Genomic DNA, 22,914 nt, shown 5'->3' on the forward strand with positions numbered 1-22,914 from the left:
CATTTCTTTCTCTTTCTATACCCCTTTGCCTTGCTATTTCCCCCTCCCGCCCCAGCCTCTAGCTTTGCTATTTCTCTCCCCACCTGCTGTTTCTCCCCATGCCCAGCCTCTAGTCTTACTCTTTCTCTCCTCTCCGTCCTTTGCCTGGCTATTTCCCCCTCCTTCCCAGGCACTAGCCTTGCAATTTCTTTCTCTCCTCCACCTCTTTAGCTCACTTTTGACAAGAAAAGGCCACCATGGCAGTCATTATGTGACTACCCACACCTTCCATTGGAGCCATTTTGTGGTGGCGCCCACAGCAGTTTCACAAATTCCCAAATGTGCCTACATGTTCAAAATGTTTGGGGAGCCCTGGCTTAGCTTGCTTGTAAGTCGTGGAAGAGTGATGTAAACATGATGCAATGCTGCTATGAGAATTCTATTCAGAAGCCACAGCAGGGCAAGCATCAGAGCAAGCATTCTTGGTCACCTACTATGGTTCATTCCATTGTAAGGGGCCCATTTCCAATCCTTGGCCCTGCTCCTTCACCTTGGTCTTGTGGACTGTTCTCTCTTTCCTTCTGAGTGAGCAGATCCAAAGCCACAAAGAGGACATTGCCAGCTCAAACGTTAACTCTTCCATGCATAGGGCACTGAGAAATTTGTTTGCTTGTGGTTTGTTGCAAACTGAAGTTAGGAGCTTATCCTCTTCCTCCCTCATGTTCCAAGTAGGGAACACTTGAGCTCATGCCTGTTCCAGTGCTCCACACCATAGATAGCTCCTTTAGAGTTTTAGCTGGTTCTCACTGAGACCCAGAGTGGATTCACCGCCCCACTGACATTGGAACCACCAGCTTCCACTGGCCTGCTTGTGCTTGTAACAACAAATCATGGTTTGTTCCTACATTTGAATGTGGCCAATATTTGCTGATTTATCATTCTATTGGTTATTATTGTATGGGGTTTTATTGTGTGACCCTCCTTGGGAGGGCTCCTGCCTTTAATAAATTTTAATAAATTTCTGAAATGAGGAAACAGGAAAATAGCATGAGAGAGAGAGAGAATTTTGTTTAGAGAGTTGACATTAGGAATAGAGCAGGTGGCCCTAGGAAAATTGAGATTGGGTTGGCTGCCTAAAAGGCAGGCAACAGATCTAAAGAGGAATGACTAAGGTGAAGGAGGCTTTCATATGGGTTATCCCTTCTGTTGTGGTTTTATGCATCTCTTACCACCAAAAGCAGACAGTACCAATCAGTCAGAGGATGTGACATGGAAACATAGGACATTTAGACACAATGAACCTCAGGCTTATGTACTCCCCTATCTCCTCTCTTGCACTGAAGGTACAAGCTTTCATTTCCATTAACCATAATTTAGCATTATGTCCTAACCCAGACCAACTGTGGTTAATTGTAAGTGTGTTTTAGGCTTTCTCCAACCTGATGCCCTCCAAACATTTTGGGCTACAATTTCTATCATTCCTGACCTTTGGATGTGCAAGATGAGGTTGATGGGAGTTAAAGCCCAAAACTTCTAGTAGTTGTGCACCTGGTGGGTGTGCCTGGATTAGATAAACCAACCAATTTCATAGTTTAGAGTTGCCCTCTTTTCCTAATCCAGCCTTCTCCAACATAGTGCCCTCCAGATGTTTTGGATATCAACTCCCAGCATCTCTGGCCACTAGCCATGCTGGCTGAGGCTGAAGAGATTTGATCTGGAGGAATCAAAGTTGGCAAGTACTGCCTTAAACCACAGTTAAGACTAACCACAGTTTGGCCCTGTTCAGAAGACAGCTTAAACCACGGCTTTAACCATGGTGAATAAGGGGGGGGGGGGGACATGGTTTAGGGTGTTCTGAATAGGGCCTTTGTCCAGGTTAGCATGCAAAAAATACCATGAATCCTGTTTTCCATGTTTTATTCACTTCAGTGCACCTCCATCCTTTATTAAGAATAACATTGAGACTCTCTAAGGATCAAGTGTGTTCTAGAAGAGTACAGGTAGAGTCCATGTGACTGTACAGACATGCAGCTGCCAGGCCCTATAATTCAAGAGGAGCTCAGTAGTAGATGGCTTCTGGCACTTGACATCATTGCTCTGTCAGTTCTGCTTGTTTCTGTGCTATGAGGCAATATGAAAAGCCTATAACCATGTCAAAGTAACCAATTCTTCAGCTTCATCAAGGGGAGCTGACATCAGGAAGAGCTGCAACGAGGGCTCCTGTTGTGAAGTCCATATTTGCATTATATTAATTTAGTGGCACAGGAAGGAACAAAATAGCTGCCAGAAATTCTGTTGTAAATGTGAGCATTAAGAACTTTCCTCTTTCTGAAGTAAACCTGAGAATTTTAATACCGGAAAATGGCAAGAGGTCTGAGTGATAATTGGTAGAAAGCAAGAGGAGTTGGAGGAGGGTCTGAAGTAGGTCTCAGCCTTGAAGAAGGATGGATGGAACAGGCTATTTAATGATGTCTCACAACTTGAACCAAGCAGCAAAAGGACTGAGGAACTTAAAAGATATTCTTGAGGAAACGCTTCAGCCATTGTCCCTGTTCAGACAACACACTAAGCCATAGTGGTTAAGCATTTTGCGCTAAACATGATGGCTTAGTGTGTCATTTGAACTTTTCCTAACCATGGTGGCTTCATAACACGGTTTAAACGTGATCACCATTTGCTACAAACGGGTTCTTGGCCTAACCGTGGCTTAACGAGTTGTCTGAACAGTCCCATTGTAGTGTCATACAAATGATTACCTTCTCCAGGTTTTGATGTTCAAAAAATAAATAAATCTAAATATGAATTTGGGGAACTGAGGAAGAAGGTAGCAAGGTTCACCCAGGACCTGACTTAGACATTTTGCTAAGCTCCCCCTCCACCCCCACCCCCTCCAGCAGTCTCATTTAAACTGCATGGTGTCCTTTTCCAGCTCTTAAGAATTGAAGTTCTTTAGGATACATTTTCCTGTGTGTATTGAATTTTAAATGTTGGATTGTATTTTATTCCCAGTTCTGTAAGTCACCCAAAGAACATAGGTTCATGGGCAATCATATAAATATGGTAAATAAATATATTGGGTCCTTTATTTTCTCATATCTTGGATGGACCATCTTCGATTCCCACTCCACCCCCTTTCCCATATCTGCTTCTTTGAACTCCCATCATCATTTGCCACCAAATTTTATGATTCCTAGTTTGAAAAACATTCACCTGAGAGTTGGTGAAGGGTAGAAAGATTAAGAAATGAGATAAAAGGGAATGAGAGGAGAATCACAAAAGCAGATAGGCTTTGGCTTTTCCTTCAATAAGTTGATATTTTAATAATTAGGGTTTTTTGTTCATTTTTCTAATAATAATAATAATAATAATAATAATAATAATAATAATGAAAAATCAGAATCAGGCTAATATCCCTCAATGTTCTTCAGTTTTTATTTTTGCTGCGGGTTGTGAAAATTCCATGTGTGCTCTGCTTGTGGGCTTCCTGGAGGCATCTGCTACTCTCTAGTGAAAACAGAATGCTGGAGCCAGAACGGTCTCGTCATATGTTATAATGTAGTTTTCTTCATTTCTTCATTTTCCAGAAGAGCAGCCTCCCCCAACCTAGATGTTTTGGACTACAACTCCCATCAAACCCAGCCAGCATGGCCAATGGTCAGGGATGATGAGAGTTGCAGGCCCAAACATCTGAAGGAGCCCAGGTTTCAGTAGAGGTGTTCCCTGGTACTCATTCCAATATGTCATTGGCACGCTGTGGATTTAAACAATATCATAGGAGTCAGCTGAATTACCATGTTGTATAGGAGGCATGGCAAGTCACACCACCCTGTATTATCTCCATTCCTTCTAAACAAACACCTCCATGATGTAACTCACCTTGGAACAATGCTGCTATCACTCTACACCTTTCTGCTTCCTGAACATCTTTTCTCTATTTTTCTCTACTGTATATCTCTGAGACAAGTGCTGTGCTGTGTAGATTGAATGAGGTCACCTATTATACTCCCACACCTTTGGCATTTGTAGATTGTTTGATCAGTCAGAGGATGCTAGCAGTAGGAGTAGAAAATGAGTGGAGATACATAGTCTTAACACGCGCACGGATACACTCATGCACATGCTCTGTTTCCCTCTGCTGATATGAACTGGTTGCTTGGCTACCATCAGTAAGAGCACAGTAACTAATTTTCTCTCCTGTTCTGTCATTCTATCAAAGCACTTCCGTTTTCTCATATAAATTCAAGAAGAAACAAACAATAGACATGTAAAGGCATTCATTACTGCACTCCCAGATTGCAATGTTTTAACAGACCTTCATAAAATAGATGCTGAAAGGTGTAAAATGTCAGAATAAAAGTTTTAAAAAAATACAATAACAACGTGATACGTATTTGACTGACAAAGCACAGCTGTGTTAATTTAAGAAATCACAGGGACACTATATATTTATTTTCGTATTTATTTTGGTCTTCCTGGAAGGCAATAGTTAAAAATGTAAGAGTTAAGTTGCAGTGCAGCAAATCAAACACAATAAACAAATCTATACTGCACTTCATCTTACAGGACCTGTATCGCCCACTCTCTTCGGATGATTTGGATTCAGTAGGAGACTCTGTGTAAAAACAGAAAATGGAACAATGCTTAATGGTTTGTGACTGGGTGAAGGTTTAACACTTCTTAAGAATGTAGTTAGTTGCTAATTGACATTAGTGCATTGCACAAAAGGTTTTGCATATTTTAATATTAAAATACTGGCATTTGTTCATATATATTAATTGTAGTAATATGTGCTTGTGCTGTTTGATTTCTGTACAAGGGCTTTTAGTTGCAGGATGCTTAACAAGCAGTAAATTGTGCAAACATTTTGAGATAAAATTAGGTGGGGTAAATATAATGCAAAAAGGTGCTATTATTTCCCTAAGTGCTCCACATGGGTTGTATACCAAGCTAGTGTGTGCGGATTGGATTTTTGTGCAAGGGAGTTCCTGACCTCCTCCTTGTCATTAAAGCCCCCTGTGCACCAGCCCCCAAAAGCCTATACTGAGGGTCAATAAAGGCCTGGGTTTGGAGCAGGGAGCTTCTGGAGGTGATGGGAACATTCCCAAATCAGTAGAGCCATTTTCTGTGAACATTTTCCCCTCACGTGCTAGCATTGGATACAAGCTCATATTTTTATTACTGCTAAACAAAGACGTCTTTATTGGGAGAAGGACACTTGCAGAGTTGCTGGGAGAGCAAATGATCGCTCATAAAGCTTTTTAGAAAAGAATAGTCAGTTCAAACACAATTTGTCATTCTGCTTCTCTCTTTGTTGAACATCGGTAGTTCTAGAATAAGCTAACAATGTTTAGTAAGTTCTTTCTTAATAAGAAATGATCAGAATAAGAATAAGAAATGAATTGGGGGAATAAAACAACATGATTAAGAAGCTTAGAACATTTAAACAGCACAAAAGAGCAGTTCTCAATTTGGGATTTTTTTTAAAAAATAATAATAATATAATATATATTGGTTGGGGGAACATGTTTTTCAGGCTCAGACACAACAAAAGTGAGCTCAGCTTTTCCCCCAGTTACTTTATTAAAAGTGGAAATCTCCATGGTGATTGAAGTACCTTAATTATAATATGCTATTTCTCAGTTTCTATCATTTTCCTTCTCATGGTGACTGTTGTGTAAAGTGAACATGCTCAGCTCATTCTAGAGCAAAATTCTCTGTGTATGTACGTGTTAAATGTGTTATTATTAAGATCTATATAAAGGCACTACTCAGTGAGATTATTTTCTGTTTAAACCCCACTGGATCAATGGATCAATCCAGTAAGTTTCCACTGGATTGATCCATTATTATTAGATCTTAATAACAACTAAATTATCACAGTATAGATATAATAACTGTTTGTGTTCTGCTATCTTGTTTTGGAAATTAGTGCTTTTATTACAAATCATTATGTTCTTACAAATTGCTTGCATAATTTTAAATTAATTGTTGTTATCCAAGATGTAAACTGCAATATCCTAGCTGTAACATTTTAACAATGTATTTACTTCTATCACTTCACACATAATGTATGAATTACTGTTAATTTTTTAATTTTTACTATAGATTCACATTCAACATCACCTTACAAATCATTGGACAGTATAAGAAAAGTTATAACTACAACTAAAGGTCTCCTTGGGGTATTAAGTGCCATGTTGCTACCCTTTTATTTTAAAATATTTTGCATTTTTATTTGCACTAATAAAAATAGCCAACCAGAAAGTGATGAGCTATATTATTACGAGATGTATTCTGGTATGTTATCCTGGCATGTAGGACAGCAGAACACAATGCTTGCACATGTTAACTATGTGCTTATGGGGGAAAGCTACACATATTCTAGATGTTTTCTTTGTGCTGTTGGAGTTGTTCTTCTCTGAAAAACCAGACTACATTATTGGTTTTTAGACTTCTTGATTAGACAGTCTTGATTTCAGAAGAAAGCTATAAATTAAGGGCACAACCCCTTAAACGATTGCATCCTTGATGATCATTACCCCCTGAATTTGGAGGTTTACAATCATGCTGTGCTGGGCGGGAAGAGAAGCAAAGACAATATTTTCCCCCTTGTCCTCCTGCCCTATTTTTTCGCTAGATGGGCTTTTTCTTTTGCTCATCTAGCAAAGGCGTTTCAGAGGAGGAGGGAAGGGGACTGGAGAGGCCCCAGGATAGCTCGTATCCTGGCCTGTGGAGTCTCATACCTTCCCTGCTCACCGAAACACCCCCTTTCCACCCTCTCTGAAGTCAAGTTCCCAACCTCACAGGCCAGCCACCATGGTTCTTTCTGTGCCAGCTATGAGAGGCTCAGTTCTCCACCTCCCTCTTCTGAGGTCGGAGCATGTCTCTGACCTTGGAGAAGGGACCCTGAGGCCCCTCCAATGTTGTCTAGGGGCCATACGATTGCTCCCTAAGCTACTAAAACAAAACAGATTATTATACCTGAAAGAGAGAAAATGGGTATAGAGTACACTGGGTTTGGTTCTTTTCAGATTAGTTATAGTACATGAACTAATATTTTAATTCATTGGAGATTAGATTTGGTTTCTGTTGAGTTGGTACCATTTATCCAAAAGGGGGAGGAGTTAATGGAACACCTCATTTATTTCCTAAGCTAGTTTTTCTTTGCAGGGTTGGGGGTGATGAAATACTTTAATTTCATTTTCTTCTGCTCTATGAACATGTACATAAGACAACACAGAGGGTTCATATTGCCAGTGAATTTAAATTAGATAGCATTGTTTTTGCTGTGGGGGAAAGATATGTTAAAATGATTACTCAGCAAGTTTTCTATCTGTGCTCTTCTAAGGGATATGGTAGGCTAGTCTTAGCCAACCTTTTGCCCTCCAGATGTATTGGACGACAACTCGTATCATCTCCACACAGTGCAACATATCTGGAGGACACCAGGTTGGTGAAGGCTGTGCCAGGTCATACCATCAGTTTCACAGAATATTTTGGCTGAAGAGTTTCTTCATGGGAGATACTATTCATCACACATAAGCGCAATTATTGGAAACAGATACTATTTTATAGCCAGTAAGGGCGCAATCCTATTGAGATTCCCATCAGCCTCTGAACTCCTATCCAGAGCAGGGGGAGAAAGAAGGTGGTCTTCTCCTCTGCACTCCTCCTGCTCTGTATTTCAGCTAGATAGGTGTCTAGCAGAGAGGCAGCCAGCCCAGTTCTCTACACGCCAACTGTGAGGTGAATGGGGAGAGGTGCTCAGATTCTGACCTCAGATCCAGGAATCTGAAGTATCCTAAACCCGCCTCCGAACTCTGTCTAGGAGCCATAGGATTGCTCTCCCCAATACATTTTCCTGTAGATAGAAGCAGCAACAAAAATGATCTTTGGATAAAGGACTATAGCATTTCCATCTGAGTGATAATGACATTATGTAACATGGTGCTGCACCTTCTTGGGATTACATATTTTGACCATTTCATTAAATTGTCAAAATTATTTAATGTTTAATTTCTTTAGCCAAAATATGATTATCACACAGCTTAAACTGCTGTTTCGCTGGTTTACAAAATGTGTTGTTAGTTTTACCCATTCTTCCAAAATCTATGGAACAGGAAATTTACATATTAAACTAGGTCAAACAATTAAAGCTTTCACAACTAATTGATTTGTATCTTTTTAAATTAATGTTTGAAAGAAATGCTGGGCTTTTCACATCAGGAGTTATGTAGGTCCAGAGCCAATGTTCTATTTCTGCATGTAGAAGTAAGCTTTCGAATGTAAGGAAATTGTTTTTCCTTGTGCAGGCCAGTCAGTCAAGTTTCCTTGTATGAGGGAAACTTCACCTGCATCCAGACATCCACTGTCACAAGTCCTTCCACAAGATACACATTCAGTTTACTTGTGCAAGGATGAGTATATTTGTACATAGATGGTATTTGTTCCTCTGCTCATAGTACTCTGGATCCTGGCCAGTGTTTCAAAACATTACTTCCAAAATTGGGGACATGAATGTATCAAAATAATTGTTTCAGTATGAATTGAAATAAACTCAAGGTGCAATCCCATGTGTGTTTAGACAGGGAAAAGTCCTATAACTCCTAGCATGGCTGGCTGGGGTATGCTGGGAATTGTAGGACTTTATTCTGTCTAAACATGCATAGGATTACACTGTCAAAGTATTGGTTGAGTACCAATACTTATTTAAAGCAATACTGTTCCCATTGTAATAAAGTCACATTTTTAATGGATTGTAGATCAGTGTGTTTAGGTCCCACATCATTGTGTCAAAAATTGTATTTCAAAAGCTACTCAAGACCAATTCTAATTTATTTTATCCCTTTGTACCGGCATGGTATGGCATATAAGATTGCAGAGATGAATACTGATATCAATATACCTTGTGCATATGCGTGCATGTAATATAATATATAAACAATTCAAAATTGTGTCTACAATGGCTGCATTTAGATAAGCTATGGTTTATCATGACTGGAATGAATCTAGTTCCCCTCTCATGCACTGCCCCATCCCCATCCTACAGTCTGGCCTCAAGAAGGAGTTTGGAAGCTTTTGTTTCCATTTTTTATTAACCCAGAAAACCCAACAAACTGTGGTTAATCTTAACTATGGTTAGTTTGAAACAAGCTAGATTTCTAAACCTGAAGCTGAATTATTTTAACAAATCATAGTTAAATTTAACCACAGTTTAGAGTTCAGACGTAACTTGAAATTACAGTTTCCTCCTTGTGGACACACCAGAATGGGAAGGGAGAGTGAATGAGCTTGTAGGAAAGCTAGACTTATTCCCATCATGATAAACCCTGATTTATCATGACATCTGAACACAACCAATAAACATCTTAAAGGGCTCAGCCATTTGTATATCCAGCATCATATGAGGAAAAAAAGTAGAAACCTAATATTGGTGGTGTTTGTGGTATGGATTACATACCAATTATACAAAACTTCTCCCCAGCCATATAAGCAGATGTCTGATTACACGGTGAAAGACTAGTCTCAACAATGCAGTATACATGATGAACGGAAGCTATCTCTATATTTTAAGCTATAATTTTTGGCAGCATCTGCAATTGAGATTGCCACCAGTTCACCTTGTGTATATCTGGTCTACACCTATCTTTCTCAGTGTGATTGCATAACTGTGTACCTGATTGCATGGACACAGTTAGTCACGAGAACTGGCCCTTTGGCATCCAGGACTGTATTCTTTAAAACTGCTTTTCTTTCTGTGTACACACATACACCGTGTGTGTGTATATATATATATATATTTGTATATCTTTGGCTATATGTATTTGTACATTTTTGTTTGAATTTGTTTAAATTATCCCTGTGCAGCAAGGTATGGTCAAGAATGGACTGAATATATTGTATATTCATCTCATCTAGTGATAATTGTTGTTTCCCTTATGTAATAATCTTCATTTGGTTTCTATCATCTAATGAAAGACAACTGCAGTGTTGTGAATGATTGTTGATAAAATAAGTTTACAATCTTATTCAATATTCTTGGAACTATTTTACTGGTTTCATTTGTTTTTCTTGGTTTGTTTCAAAGTAACTGTTACATAAACAGCAAAACCTGTAACGCATTTTAAAGTAGCTGCAGCGAACTGCCTTCAATTTTTTGTACCATAAGTGCAGTGCATTGTATGTGTTTTTTGTATTTGACCTTGCCATACTTGATTGCCTTTGCTGGATTTTAAGATGTAAGTCATATAATAAATAAATGGGAAAATGTATTCTAAAAATTCAGTGAACTTCTTCTTGAAAATGGGAAAACCAGACAAAAGTTAATTTCTACCATAGCATATACATTTTTTGGTCACTGAATTATGGGATTCATAGATCGTAATGGGTTGGTCCAAACATAAATGCATGCAGTGGCCTTTAAAATGTAAATTGTGCTGAGGGAAAAGAGTAAAAGGAGTTGAAAAAACTTTTCTAATGGGTTCTCTGGATAGTAAATTTCCTAAGCCATAATTGCATATTTCTGAGTGTGTGACGAGGAACAGACTTAAAGGATGGAATGAGAAATTGGTGTGGTATATTTTAAAATTCTGTTCTAGTATCCAATCAACTTGCCGTTAGGACCACTCTCCTTAAGTCACCTTTTAGGAAATCTAATAAGACTGAGCACTAAAATGTCATCTGGGGAGGAAAAAACATGCTTCTTTGGGATATTTTGAGACACACTTCCTAGTTTTTCCAGTGGAAAACATAGCAAACAGATGGTATTTCATATCTTGCTAGTTATAATTGCCTCTGTTTGTGTGAATCAATTTGATAAAAGGTCTGAAAGACTGGTAACAATTATTTTGGCTCATTCAGGTTCAGGGTATTTTGTCAAAATAAAACCATACTAGACATTTGCAGCCAAAGGTTTGGCTGGTTTTCATTCACATCAGTTCCCCTACATCACCCCCTCCCACTTCACTGCTCCTTGAATTAAACCCCCTGACCTGTTCCATCCTTTCTTTTTCTTTTCTTTTATGTTTCACAATTTTCCTGCCCCTGTACCTTAGGAAGTTTTTCTGTCATCCTCAGTGGTATTTCACAGCTGTCACAAAAACTGTTATTTGCATTCTGTTGGTGATCCATTTCTCCTAAGCATTTTGAATGTTCAAAAAACTCAACCAATAGCTGCTAGGGCTCACAGATGAGAATGAATTTTAGCCCATTAATCATATGCATGTGTTTTAAACACTGAAGGGCCAGAAGAGATGTGACATGTGACACATCTACACCAAGCAAGATATAACACTATGAAAGTAGTATGAAAGCAGTAGTATGAAAGCATACCAAAGTAGTATGGCATGTGTCATGGGCCCCAACAGTTGCCAGTGCATTTCAATACCGTTATAAAGCAGTAGTGTAGATCCTGCCATGGGAGATCTGTAACTGGATCCTATTATTTTATTATTATTGGTAATGGTTGTAATACTATTACTACTACTAGTAGTATTTTCAAAGCTGATACAAAGGGTTCCAACAGTGCTGGGGCAAGAGTGGATTTAAGACTTTACTTCCTCCCTTTTCCCCAGATTTCAATTGCCCTATTAAAGTTAATACTACACACTGTAGTAGTTGGAGAAGTAAAATGCAAGGGTGATAGTTAAAGAGATGTTTTCCTCTACAATGAACTACAGGGATGGGTGGATTTTGAGACTAGGAAAACAGAAAACAGAGGAAGGGCTAAGCCCTGCTCCCCCAGAGCTGCTGCTTCAATCAAAATCATGTGTTTTGGCTCTTACGTGACTAATCAGTAAGGATATCCCTATTAGAGCCATTAGCAGGATTTGGTTGAGGAATGAGAAAAACATCCTAGGGGCTATCTTCATTGCGCTGAGTTGGCACCACTCTGCCGCCAAACCCCACGGTTTCACTGGTGTGGTTTCACAGATGGAGAGAGGTAGTGCGGGCTTTCCAGCAGCCATTAGGCTCACTGGGCCCAGACCCTCCCACAGCCTCCATCAACCAATGACAGGATGCCTTCCACCCAGGAACGCCCACTCCCTCCGAGCAGGGCCTGAGCGAGGACAGAAGCGGAAGTGCAGGCAGGAATAGGCAGAGTAATTCCCTGATTTTTCTGCTCTGCATCTTCGGCTCTTTGCCCCGGGGTGGCTCTGAATTGTTGGCTGAATCATAACCAATGCAGCACGGATTTGGAGCCACCCCGGGGCAAAGACAATATATAGACAGCCCCCTAGTTGTTGTCTTTAATCAATTTAATATCATTTTTTTATTAGTCAAGAGGGCACGAAAAATCCATCTACGCTGACCATGTGTTACATTCCAAGAAGCAGATACATAATTTAAGAGAACATGTGCATCAAAATATTAAAAAGCTTTCCAATACAAAGTTTGTCTATCTGATATCTTCCTCCCAAAAGGAGGCAACTATTGTGCATTTCCAGAACAACTATCAGGCATTTCCAGAATGAGGAAAACATCCTGGTATAGTATGGTATTCCTTTAGGGGCAGAGGATCTCAGAATTCTAGGAGACAATATAATGTGGCAACTTCTAAAAGCTTGCTTAGGCAAAGAAAGAAAGTAAAGAGAAGCGAGCTAAAAATCTATTAAAGAAACTAATATTGTGATGGGAGAAAATAGGAACATTTAAATTGTAATTTTATATTCCCCCCTTCCCTTGATTCCTCAAGTTAAACAAAACAATGGAATTGCAATACAGATGTTTTCACTGATTTGCATGGCAAGGATATTCAGCATATATTATACCCCATGTTTTCCCTTGAAGAATGTCAAGAGTTGTGTATGGATATAGCCTGGGTTGGATTTACAACCTGGTTTTGGAATTCTTAATCCACATAGCACCTATTATTACGGCTTTCACCATACCCCAAAACCTTTCTTTTACACCCCTGCCTATTTCTTGAACTGATAGCTTTGTTGTCTTGCCATCTGTTGGGTACAGAAAAAAGCAAAGATGCACAAATCTGTATTTTATTTATACAGTGTTTGGAAAATAGTGTTCAGACTTCAGAGATCAGAGAAGTAAAATATTACTTGGGGTGCAACCTTGTGTGCATGTATCTGGGAGTAAGGCCCATTGAGTCATCAGGACTTATTTCAGATTAGACATGTACAGGTTTGCCTTGTACGTGAGCAAACTCATGCCCTTTAATCTACTGTCTACATTGAGCTGCTGTCCTTAATGTGACTTTATGTTGTCAGTGAATATGATTTCTGCTTTGTTGTAAAATGAAGATCACTGAAAGGAGCTGAAATCCCTTTTGTTTAAGTTAACTGAAAACTGACCAAAGTATTGTCTTGAGATTCGCTAGTCATTGGCAAAATTGCCCAATTGCCCTTTAAAATATTGCTCATCTCTTTACTGGCATTTTCAGATAGCATGTTTATGGAATGCTGACTAAACGAGAATTGCTTTTCCAGTGTGTATATTTTAGGACCTGGCATTTTTAAAAGATGAGAGATTCAGTACCATGTGAGCCTTCAACCACTATGCCTGGTTTGCTAGTATTTACTTCCCAAATACACAGCTGAATTATCTGAATTTTCATTATCTGAATCTAAACAACAGCCTTACAATTAAGCAGTTTACCCAATGTTTCATTGCACTAGGGAGAATATAGATTATAAGGAAACTTTGCAAGTTTCATAAGCGCAAAGGAAATCTCTTAAATTACTTTCATTTTTACTGCCTTGGTAAGAAACAGTATGGAGAACTGTGACATTGACCAGATTCCCAGACAGTCTGCAATACGATGTTTTTCTCTCAGCTCCCTGATATCCGTGAACCACTGTAAAAGGCTTCCTGCAACATCCAAGTATTGTATAGAAGAATAATCTTCAGAATGAAATCATATGCGCGCATTTAGCATTTGTATGCATGGTCATACTTTCAGTTTGAGAAATGTCACTGGGCTCCCCTGTTTAAAATATTTACAAATCAATTGCGGGGGAAATATTTCAGTAAGATGTGGTTGAAACTCTATAGCACTGATCTTCCCTTTCCCATCGTAGAGAAATGGTGGTATGTTGACCATCTGTTATATGAACCTGATCTGGATGTGAAGTACTTACACCAAAGACCTGATCCTCCTTTTATGCAGCCACTTTCTTTTAATGTAGGTGTGTCATAAAAACAGCCAGGTGGCCAGAAACTGAAGCAAGAGCTCCCTCTTAAAATTTCCTTAGGGGCGATGACATTTTACATGGTACAGACTGAATTAAAATTAAGACAGGTCATTTATATTGAGCGCTTTAGGTTCCATGGGGGCTTTTTGTTATAGAATTCTCTCTTTGTAGTGATCCTAATGTGATCTACAGCTGTGTTGGAACTATAGTGTGTACAGTTCCGCCACATCGGTCAGAATTGTCCAGTCTTCAATGGCTATGTAACATGAAGGGCATTTCTATAAATGTGAAATAGTCTTTAATAAAAGTCTTTAAAAAATATTCGACATTCTCTAAATTTTGGAGCCCATAATAATAAATTCCAAAACGTTTCCAATGAATCTCCCGACATTTTTGAGAATGAAGAGAACTTATAGAGCAGTTTGCAATAGGGTTTGTGGTCTGCTGTTTGGAGAATAAAATGCAACACCCAAAAGACAACAGCAACCCTCACTTAGCTCATTCAAGCAACAGGAAATCCAAGGAATGAGAATCAGAAGCCAGTAGTGAGCAGATTTTATGAAGATCCCACTTCATATATTCTGATTAAAATCCAAATGCCACTTTCCAATGCCAAAGTGTGTGCTTTGATTGCTGGGGAAATTAGAAGGTGGGGCAGGATGCTTAATTCTTCCCACTCCTGTCTGGTCTCCTCTGTAAATGTTTCACCACTTTCTCCCCAGGTTCTAAATGTAGACGTCAACTTTGTTAGAGAAACTGGTAGGGGTGGAGAGAAGAATTGCATTTGTGTTGAGAGCATCCATATTCATAGATGGGGTCAAGTATCCTACACATCTGCCAGACTTTCCTGTGCACTCTTACATTCTTTGTTATTTGGCAAATGTAGGGTTGCAACTATGCATTTGCTGAGATACTATCTAGTTTGGCCATAAGAATAGTCCAATGGGCAATATCCTGGCTAGCCAGCTTGGAACAAGGGTGAGTGCCTCTCTAATACAATTCTCAAAAGCTGAACTCTGGGCAAAATCTTAGATACATTTAATTTAGAGCCTTCTCTAATGCTGTAAAAACCTACAACTTGAATGGAATCCTATCGTTGTGTGTCATAACTGCAAGTGATTCTAGGAGTGTTGTCATTCTTTATCTTCCTCTTGAAGCAATGAATAAACTAAAGAAAGATCTATTAGTCCAAGACATCCAAATGAAAGTGGAACTAATAATTATATTTGTAATTAAATGAGAACTGATCCTAAAGATTTCCTTTAAATGATGGTAAACCTTCTTTAGAAGATTGACATTTTGATGATGCAGGAAATGCAGCTGTCAAAAATAATAGAGAAGCTTCAGGAAAAAACATTTAAAGGTTATATAAATAAAACTAAACCTCAACAGATATAAAAGGGGGTTCTGACTGGAATAAGAAAAGATCCATTTTATTCATAAAAATAAAACTGAAGACCAAGAGGGTGAATAGCTAATATAATAAAACATGAAGCATTTTGGATTGTAAATAATTATGTTCAGAAGAGTCCTAAGTGTGGTGGATAATTAATAAGTATCAAAGACCATCTCCAAGAATGCTTTGTTTGGGCCCCTTCCTCTGTCGGGAATATGGCTGGTGGTAAATCTGTGCTCAGGAAGCTCATAAGTAAAGGAAATCTATCCATTATTCTAATGTTCACAAACCCTTTTCTCATATCCATTTTTTCATCTTTTGATGTTTAATATAATAATACAAAACCCACTTTAACTCACAAACTAAATAAAAACAGTTTTTATGTTGCGTCTTCTTAAGCAATACTGAATATTGAATACAAAATTTTTGTTCCTATCCTTATGGCAAGACTAAATTTTTAAAAATCCAATTTTTATATTAATATGGATCAAGATCATATGTCAGAAAAGATCTAATTAACAATTTCAAATTTCAAAAAATGCTATTTTTATTTATTAATGGCGAAAAGGCATTTGATCACTTCGAATGGGTATTTATTGATTTAGTGATGGTGTGGTTTAGACTGGAAGATAAGATTATCAAGTGCTTAATAGTGCGATCCTGTGTATGTTTACTCAGAAGTAAGTCCTACGGAGTTAAATCGGACTTATTCCCAGATAAGTGTGTGTACGTTTCAGCCAGGTATTATTTATAATACAGATTTTCATTGATAATGGACTGTTGATTAAAATTATCAAAATTAGAAAGAGGAATAAAGCAAGTCTCTTCTCTCTCCTACCTTTTAATCTTTTAATTGAAATATTGGCTTTTGTTCTAAGATCAAGTTCTGATATGAATGGGATTTGGATTGGAACTGACAATCATAAAATATCACCAGATGCTGATGATGGTTTTTCAGTAATCAGTTCCAGTGTGATCTTTTACATCAAACTGATTCTCAGGACTCATCTACACCTAAGGGCTTAGCAGGAGGGAGTGGGGAGGATCACAGACATCTGCTTCTGTAATCCTCCCCCAGCATCTATAGGACCATGTGAAGTCCCAGAAGGGAAGAGAGACGTCACGGATACCATTAATTTTTTTAAGAGGAGCCGTGCATGGTGAAAAAGTAAGGAACTCCCCGCCAAATTCCACATCCAACACACACACACCGCCATCCCAGGGATGGCAAAATTGCTGCCCCCACCTCCATGGGCATGGAGCCACCCTGCGTAGCTCCATGACCATCTGAGGACCTGGGAGGCCACGGAAAAACCAGGACATCCTCAGTTTCAGTTATCCTGGGGAAAGTATGTGGTCATCCCTGGTTGACCCCGGGATCCCTGTTTGTTTATTTATTTATTACATTTTTATACCGCCCAATAGCCGAAGCTCTCTGGGCGGTTCACAAAAATTTAAACCATGAAGAACATAAAACAACCAACAATCTAAAAACAAAAATACAAAATACAGTATAAAAAGCACAATACACTTTGAGAAATGCAAGCATTACAAGTTATTCTGCCAAAGAGCAAGATAAAAATCAGGGGTTTAAATCAGGGATAGGTAACTAGTGGCCTTTGAAGTTGTCTGATTGTTTACTATTTGCTATCCTGTTTACTATTTGCTATTTGCTAGCATCATTTGGACTCAAAGGGATGACGTAGAGATGACCCCGGGATAACTGCCTGGTGTAGACATGCCCTAAGTTGAGACTTTTGGATAAACATTAACTATGAAATAAAGGAATAGAATACTTCTGAACTTCAAACTGAGTTTAGAAAAGGAGGAAAGTAAAAAAATTGGGAATTTATTTGCCATCTCATTCAAAGAATTGTTTATTCATAATTGTTGTTGTTGTTTATTCGTTCAGTCGTTTCCAACTCTTCGTGACTTCATGGACCAGCCCACGCCAGAGCTTTCTGTCAGCTGTCACCACCCCTAGCTCCCCCAAGGTCAAGTCTGTCACCTCCAGAATATCATCCATCCATCTTGCCCTTGGTCGGCCCCTCTTCCTTTTGCCTTCCACTTTCCCTAGCATCAGCCTCTTCTCCAGGGTATCCTGTCTTCTCATTATGTGGCCAAAGTACTTCAGTTTTGCCTTTAATACCATTCCCTCAAGTGAGCAGTCTGGCTTTATTTCCTGGAGTATGGACTGGTTTGATCTTCTTGCAGTCCAAGGCACTCTCAGAATTTTCCTCCAACACCACAGTTCAAAAGCATCTATCTTCCTTCGCTCAGCCTTCCTTATGGTCCAGCTCTCGCAGCCATAGGTTACTACGGGGAATACCATTGCTTTAACTATGCGGACCTTTGTTGTCAGTGTGGTGTCTCTGCTCTTAACTATTTTATCAAGATTTGTCATTGTTCTCCTCCCAAGAAGTAAACGTCTTCTGATTTCGTGGCTGCAGTCAGCATCTGCAGTAATCTTTGCGCCCAGAAATACAAAGTCTGTCACTGCCTCCACGTTTTCTCCCTCTATTTGCCAGTTATCAATCAAGCTGGTTGCCATAATCTTGGTTTTTTTGAGGTTTAACTGCAACCCGGCTTTTGCACTTTCTTCTTCCACCTTTGTCATAAGGCTCCTCAGCTCCTCCTCGCTTTCAGCCATCAAAGTGGTGTCATCTGCATATCTCCTTGTTAAACAGATTGTTAATGTTTCTTCCTGCAATTTTAACTCCAGCCTTGGATTTGTCAAGCCCAGCACGCCACATGATGTGTTCTAAACCTTATTCATAGTAGTCAAAAACTCACTGTTTCATGATTTAGGAGAATAGCATTGTTAAAATGAATCTTTTGCCATATTTCCTTTTCCTTACTATAGCAGTTTCAGCTCAACTTTTGAGGTGATGTAGAAACCAAATTTGAATAATTTATCTTGGGAAAGGTCCTGCTAGGATAAAAACTGACCAAGAGGATCCTGTTAAAGACCATCTTGCAACACTAAGTCTGCAGACTTATACAGACTTACTTGGGAGTTCATCCTTTTGCACTCAATGGAACGTACTTCTGAGTAGACATCCATAGGATTACATTATTAAATACTATATGAATCTCAACTAGTAGCTTTAACATATTGGTTTATCTTTGACTATACTATTATTTAGTTAGATCAGTTGGATATTCCATTATCTATGTTGGGAAGAAATATAATTTATTATTATTATTATTTATTTATATAGCACCATCAATGTACATGACAATACAAACAAACAGTACTTCGCTCATTTAAAATTTAGGATTAGTGTAAGTGTAAACTACATCCTGAATTATTACCACTAATCTTCATTTTATATCTTCCTTAGGTTGATATAACAAGAACGTACAGATTATGTCATTTAGGGACAAAAAAAATTTCTCCTAGATATTTGAATTAGAATAGTTTTCATGATGCTATAATAAGCAAATCAAAGTCCATCTGTTTTACAGTACTTACAATTGAAATCCAGATAATGGATACATTTTTGTATGAAAGGAAAATTCAGGAATTATCTGCTATTCAGCAAATCTGAAGAGAGGCAAATGTGTTAGACAGTATTCAGATGGTTTATTGAATGCAGTTTTCCTGTGCTGGAAATACTTATAATGGTTTTGCTAAAAGATCATGGATTGGATCCACACTACATTAGTGGCACTTAGTTCCCATTTCAATCAACTGGTCTTTATTTAGTAATCATGAATAACTTTTCACATTGATTCCAGTTAGACTTCACTTCAAAGCTATGACTAACTTTTCCACATTGATTTCAACTGGTTAAAAAAGGGACCAATATACTTTCATATGACACGGTTGGGCAGAAGGTAGATCTCAAGATGTTTGGGATTTCAACTACCAGAAGCCCCCACCGGCATGACCAATGGTCAAGATTGCTTGGAATTAAAGTCCAAACATCTGGAGATGTAATTTCTGCCTACTCATGTCATAGAGAAAGTTCTTTGTATCACTGTGGCATAAATGACAGATAAAATACATTCTAAGCTTGATTAAAGTTTGGGATTTCATGTTTATAGATAAGCTTTCTATCTATTTGCTGCAAAGAAGATGAATAAAACAGTCATTTGGGGAGGGAGTAAGACAAGACGTTAATTTTAAGAAATCATAACATTTAATAAAATTAGGCTTCTTTTATGAATGTATAATTACTATGAACATGAATAATTTACCACGGTCAATGACCAGTATAATTATTAATGCGTTAATCATATAACTACAACATATTTATTCACGTTGTTAAAATGTTGAGGGTACTTTTTAATCTTAATGGATCTATAACAGTATTTACCAGTAGTGAAACAGAGATGGGAACTTCTTTTTCAAAGTATGGCATTTACCTTCCTTCATGTGCTCAAACTCCCTGCCCCCCACCAAGTAACACAGGCTTAATTTATTTTTGATATTTATGTGCTTCTCATGTCTGAATGCTGTTAATAGGCTCACTTACAGAAGTAAGTAATCCACAGCTTTGGAACAGAAGCAGCTTAATATGAAATTTTGTAATTCAATTCTATGATTAAAAAGTAATTTACCAAATACTGTGTAAATGTTAATGCTTTACCCAAATCGGGCAGCATTGGATTATCAGACTCTGAAATGGCATTCAAAATGTTAGAGGCATTTTTTATCTGCTAAAATATTCATCGTCCTATTACAATACGTGAAATCTATTTTTAAAAAGTAGAAGAAAAGTGGCCTAAATAGGTTATTGCTGTGTCGGTTTTACAAACGATTGCAACAAAAGATCACAACATGTAATTAGCGTACATGGATTATGGTGTCTATTATTTGGAAATGAAATAATAGCAACACAAATAAATACTAGCAGCCATTTTACTTCATGTTCTTCCACTGAGAGGCTGTTTTGTAATACCTGTTATCTTTCCTGTGTGGGGTCATGGAGTTCCTGCTGTAGGCTTCCCACCTACCTTGAATTAACAGCCAAAACTTTAAAGTAAGTGTTCTTCCTCCTCCATCACCATCATTCAAATATAAACATAACTAGCAAATACCCATCTCCTTGCTGCAAAAACAGAAAATGTGTATAACACTGTCAAGGCCCTCGTGAGAGAGTTTATGGGGCGCTGGGAATCTTGAAATGACCCCATTCTGGGCAAGGCCTCCTACTTTGGTCATATCTGTCCCTAGTATCTTACAAGAGATGGGAGAGCAGTAGAGATTAGAGAATGTTGTGCCTTGTTTTCCAAGAGGATGTGCCATTAATCAACTACCCAAGCAATCCTATGATTGTATCTGCATGGAGCCAGTTCTTAGAGGAGCTTTCTCACTCCACCTCATGCTGCCAGTGGAAAGCAATCTGCAGTGCCTGGCACCAAATATGTGGATGAGTTCAGGGTTCCCTTTGCTATTCATGGTAGCCTTCTATCAATGCCGTGCATGGTATAAATGCAACTAGTGCAGATCAGTCATTAAAAAGTAGAAGAGAATGCAGTGATGAGTGAAATGTTACTTTTCAAAAGAAGAAAAATGCCCATGTGAATCAGAAGATTGCAGAGATTAAAGGTAAACAAAATGAATGTGAACTTAGAATTTCTTGTTAGTGGGCAGGAATGGGTTTAACAATGATGGTAAGTATGTTGTGGACTTAGACACTCAGCCTGATCTTAGCTCCTTTTGTAGTTGAATTACCTGAGGCTGTAAGAGGTTTATTTTATTTATTTATTTATTTATTTATTTATTACATTTTTATACCGCCCAATAGCCGAAGCTCTCTGGGCGGTTCACAAAAATTAAAACCACAATAAAACACCCAACAGGTTAAAACACAATTACGAAATACAGTATAAAAAGCGCAACCAGGATAAAACCACACAGCAAAGTTGATATAAGATTAAAATACAGAGTTAAAACAGTAAAATTTAAATTTAAGTTAAAATTAAGTGTTAAAATACTGAGTGAATAAAAAGGTTTTCAGCTGGCGACGAAAGCAGTACAGTGTAGGCGCCAGGCGGACCTCTCTGGGGAGCTCGTTCCACAACCAGGGTGCCACAGCGGAGAAAGCCCTCCTTATGTGCAAAAAATGACTTACGTGGATCTCACAGCTTAGAACCTAGTGACCGTTCCCTTAGTCTCATGAAAAAAGGGAAAAGAGATAACCTAAGCAGAGCAGCATGAGGGAAAAGATTTATTATGTTGTTTATGAAAGCAGATTTAGGCTATGTGAGATAGCCAGAAAAGGATACATTTCTCAGCCTCTGTGTGAGCATAAGAACAAGGGGGAATATGGCACATGGATCAGAGATGTAAAGAGCCTTGTAAAGGCTGAGACATGAGGCTGCCATATCTTTTGCCTGGCAAATAAACACAGTTTGAAGAACACAATAGGAAAGAACTTTCCTTCAAGCATGGCAAAGCTCAAACAAAAACACATCACTGAAGAAAACAGAATGCATATAGTTGGTCGCAGGTGTATATAGATGGTCATAGGACACACAGAGAGACACATACATGCATTTCAGTGCTTGTACACTATGCTGGGAAGCCATAGCTACTTGTGAATTGTCAGCACATCCATGCACCTGCAGTAAAATATATGTATATGTATGCACACAGGTGGTACATTAAGTAGATAAAGGCCTGTTTCAGATGTAGCATTAAACCTGCCTTCCCCAACCTGGTGCTGTCCAGGTTGGACTTCAACTCCCATCATCCCCAGTCAGCATAGCCAGTGGTCAGGAATGCTGGAAGTTATAATCCAACACATCTAGACAGCACCAGGATGGGAAAGGTAAGCCATAGTTTGCTTTATCTATGGTTTATTGATCAAGTCAGGATCAAGCTCACAAACATTGACTCATAGTTTGTTTTGCCTAATGTTGATTTGTGAATACCCGACTATTCCTAGGACCATTGTCCTAGGATGGGCACAGCCTGACCACAGTACCTGTACTCATTCCATTGGCAAGTTGCAGAATGGGGCTGGGAAGATGAGCACTCTTCCTCCCTGGAAAACTTTGGCTGCTCTCCACACTCCCCTGAACAAAAACCAGTCCTGGAGCATCCCTCCCGTCCCCCATTCCTTAGACACTTACTGTGAAGGCCTGATAGCCTTTTGTTAATCTTTTCTTCCCCACCTTCATGAACAAAAAGCCTTTCTGCTATGGCCAACTTTTCAATGAAAACACAACTTTTCTTCTTTCCCAGAACTGAAACTACCCATAAGCAACCAGAAGTAACAAGTGTTAGCATTTAAGTGGAGAGCCTTAAGCATGATGAATAAATAACTTCCCAATACAGATACTTTAAGAAGCAGATTTATGTGATCCAATGGCAGAGGGGAGAGTGATCATGTTCTCAATTGGTTAGGGAGGCCAGGAAGGAGAATAAGGGGCACA

General features: G+C 38.7%; 1 protein-coding gene across 4 annotated transcripts in view; it reads left to right on the forward strand.

Moving 5' to 3' along the window:
* The window catches only part of DCLK1 (doublecortin like kinase 1), a 247,536-nt gene that overhangs the window by 160,461 nt on the left and 64,161 nt on the right, over positions 1-22,914 (forward strand). The window contains exon 7 of one of the 4 annotated variants that reach the window (XM_063126965.1): positions 4,543-5,048. The exons of the other annotated variants lie outside the window; for them this stretch is intronic. Coding sequence (XP_062983035.1) covers positions 4,543-4,599 — 57 coding nt within the window. The 3' untranslated portion in view covers positions 4,600-5,048. Of the gene's footprint in view, positions 1-4,542; positions 5,049-22,914 lie in introns of those variants that run through there. 4 annotated transcript variants of the gene reach the window in all.

The sequence above is a fragment of the Elgaria multicarinata genome, chromosome 5 (assembly GCF_023053635.1).
Source record: "Elgaria multicarinata webbii isolate HBS135686 ecotype San Diego chromosome 5, rElgMul1.1.pri, whole genome shotgun sequence".
Lineage (NCBI taxonomy): Eukaryota > Metazoa > Chordata > Lepidosauria > Squamata > Anguidae > Elgaria > Elgaria multicarinata.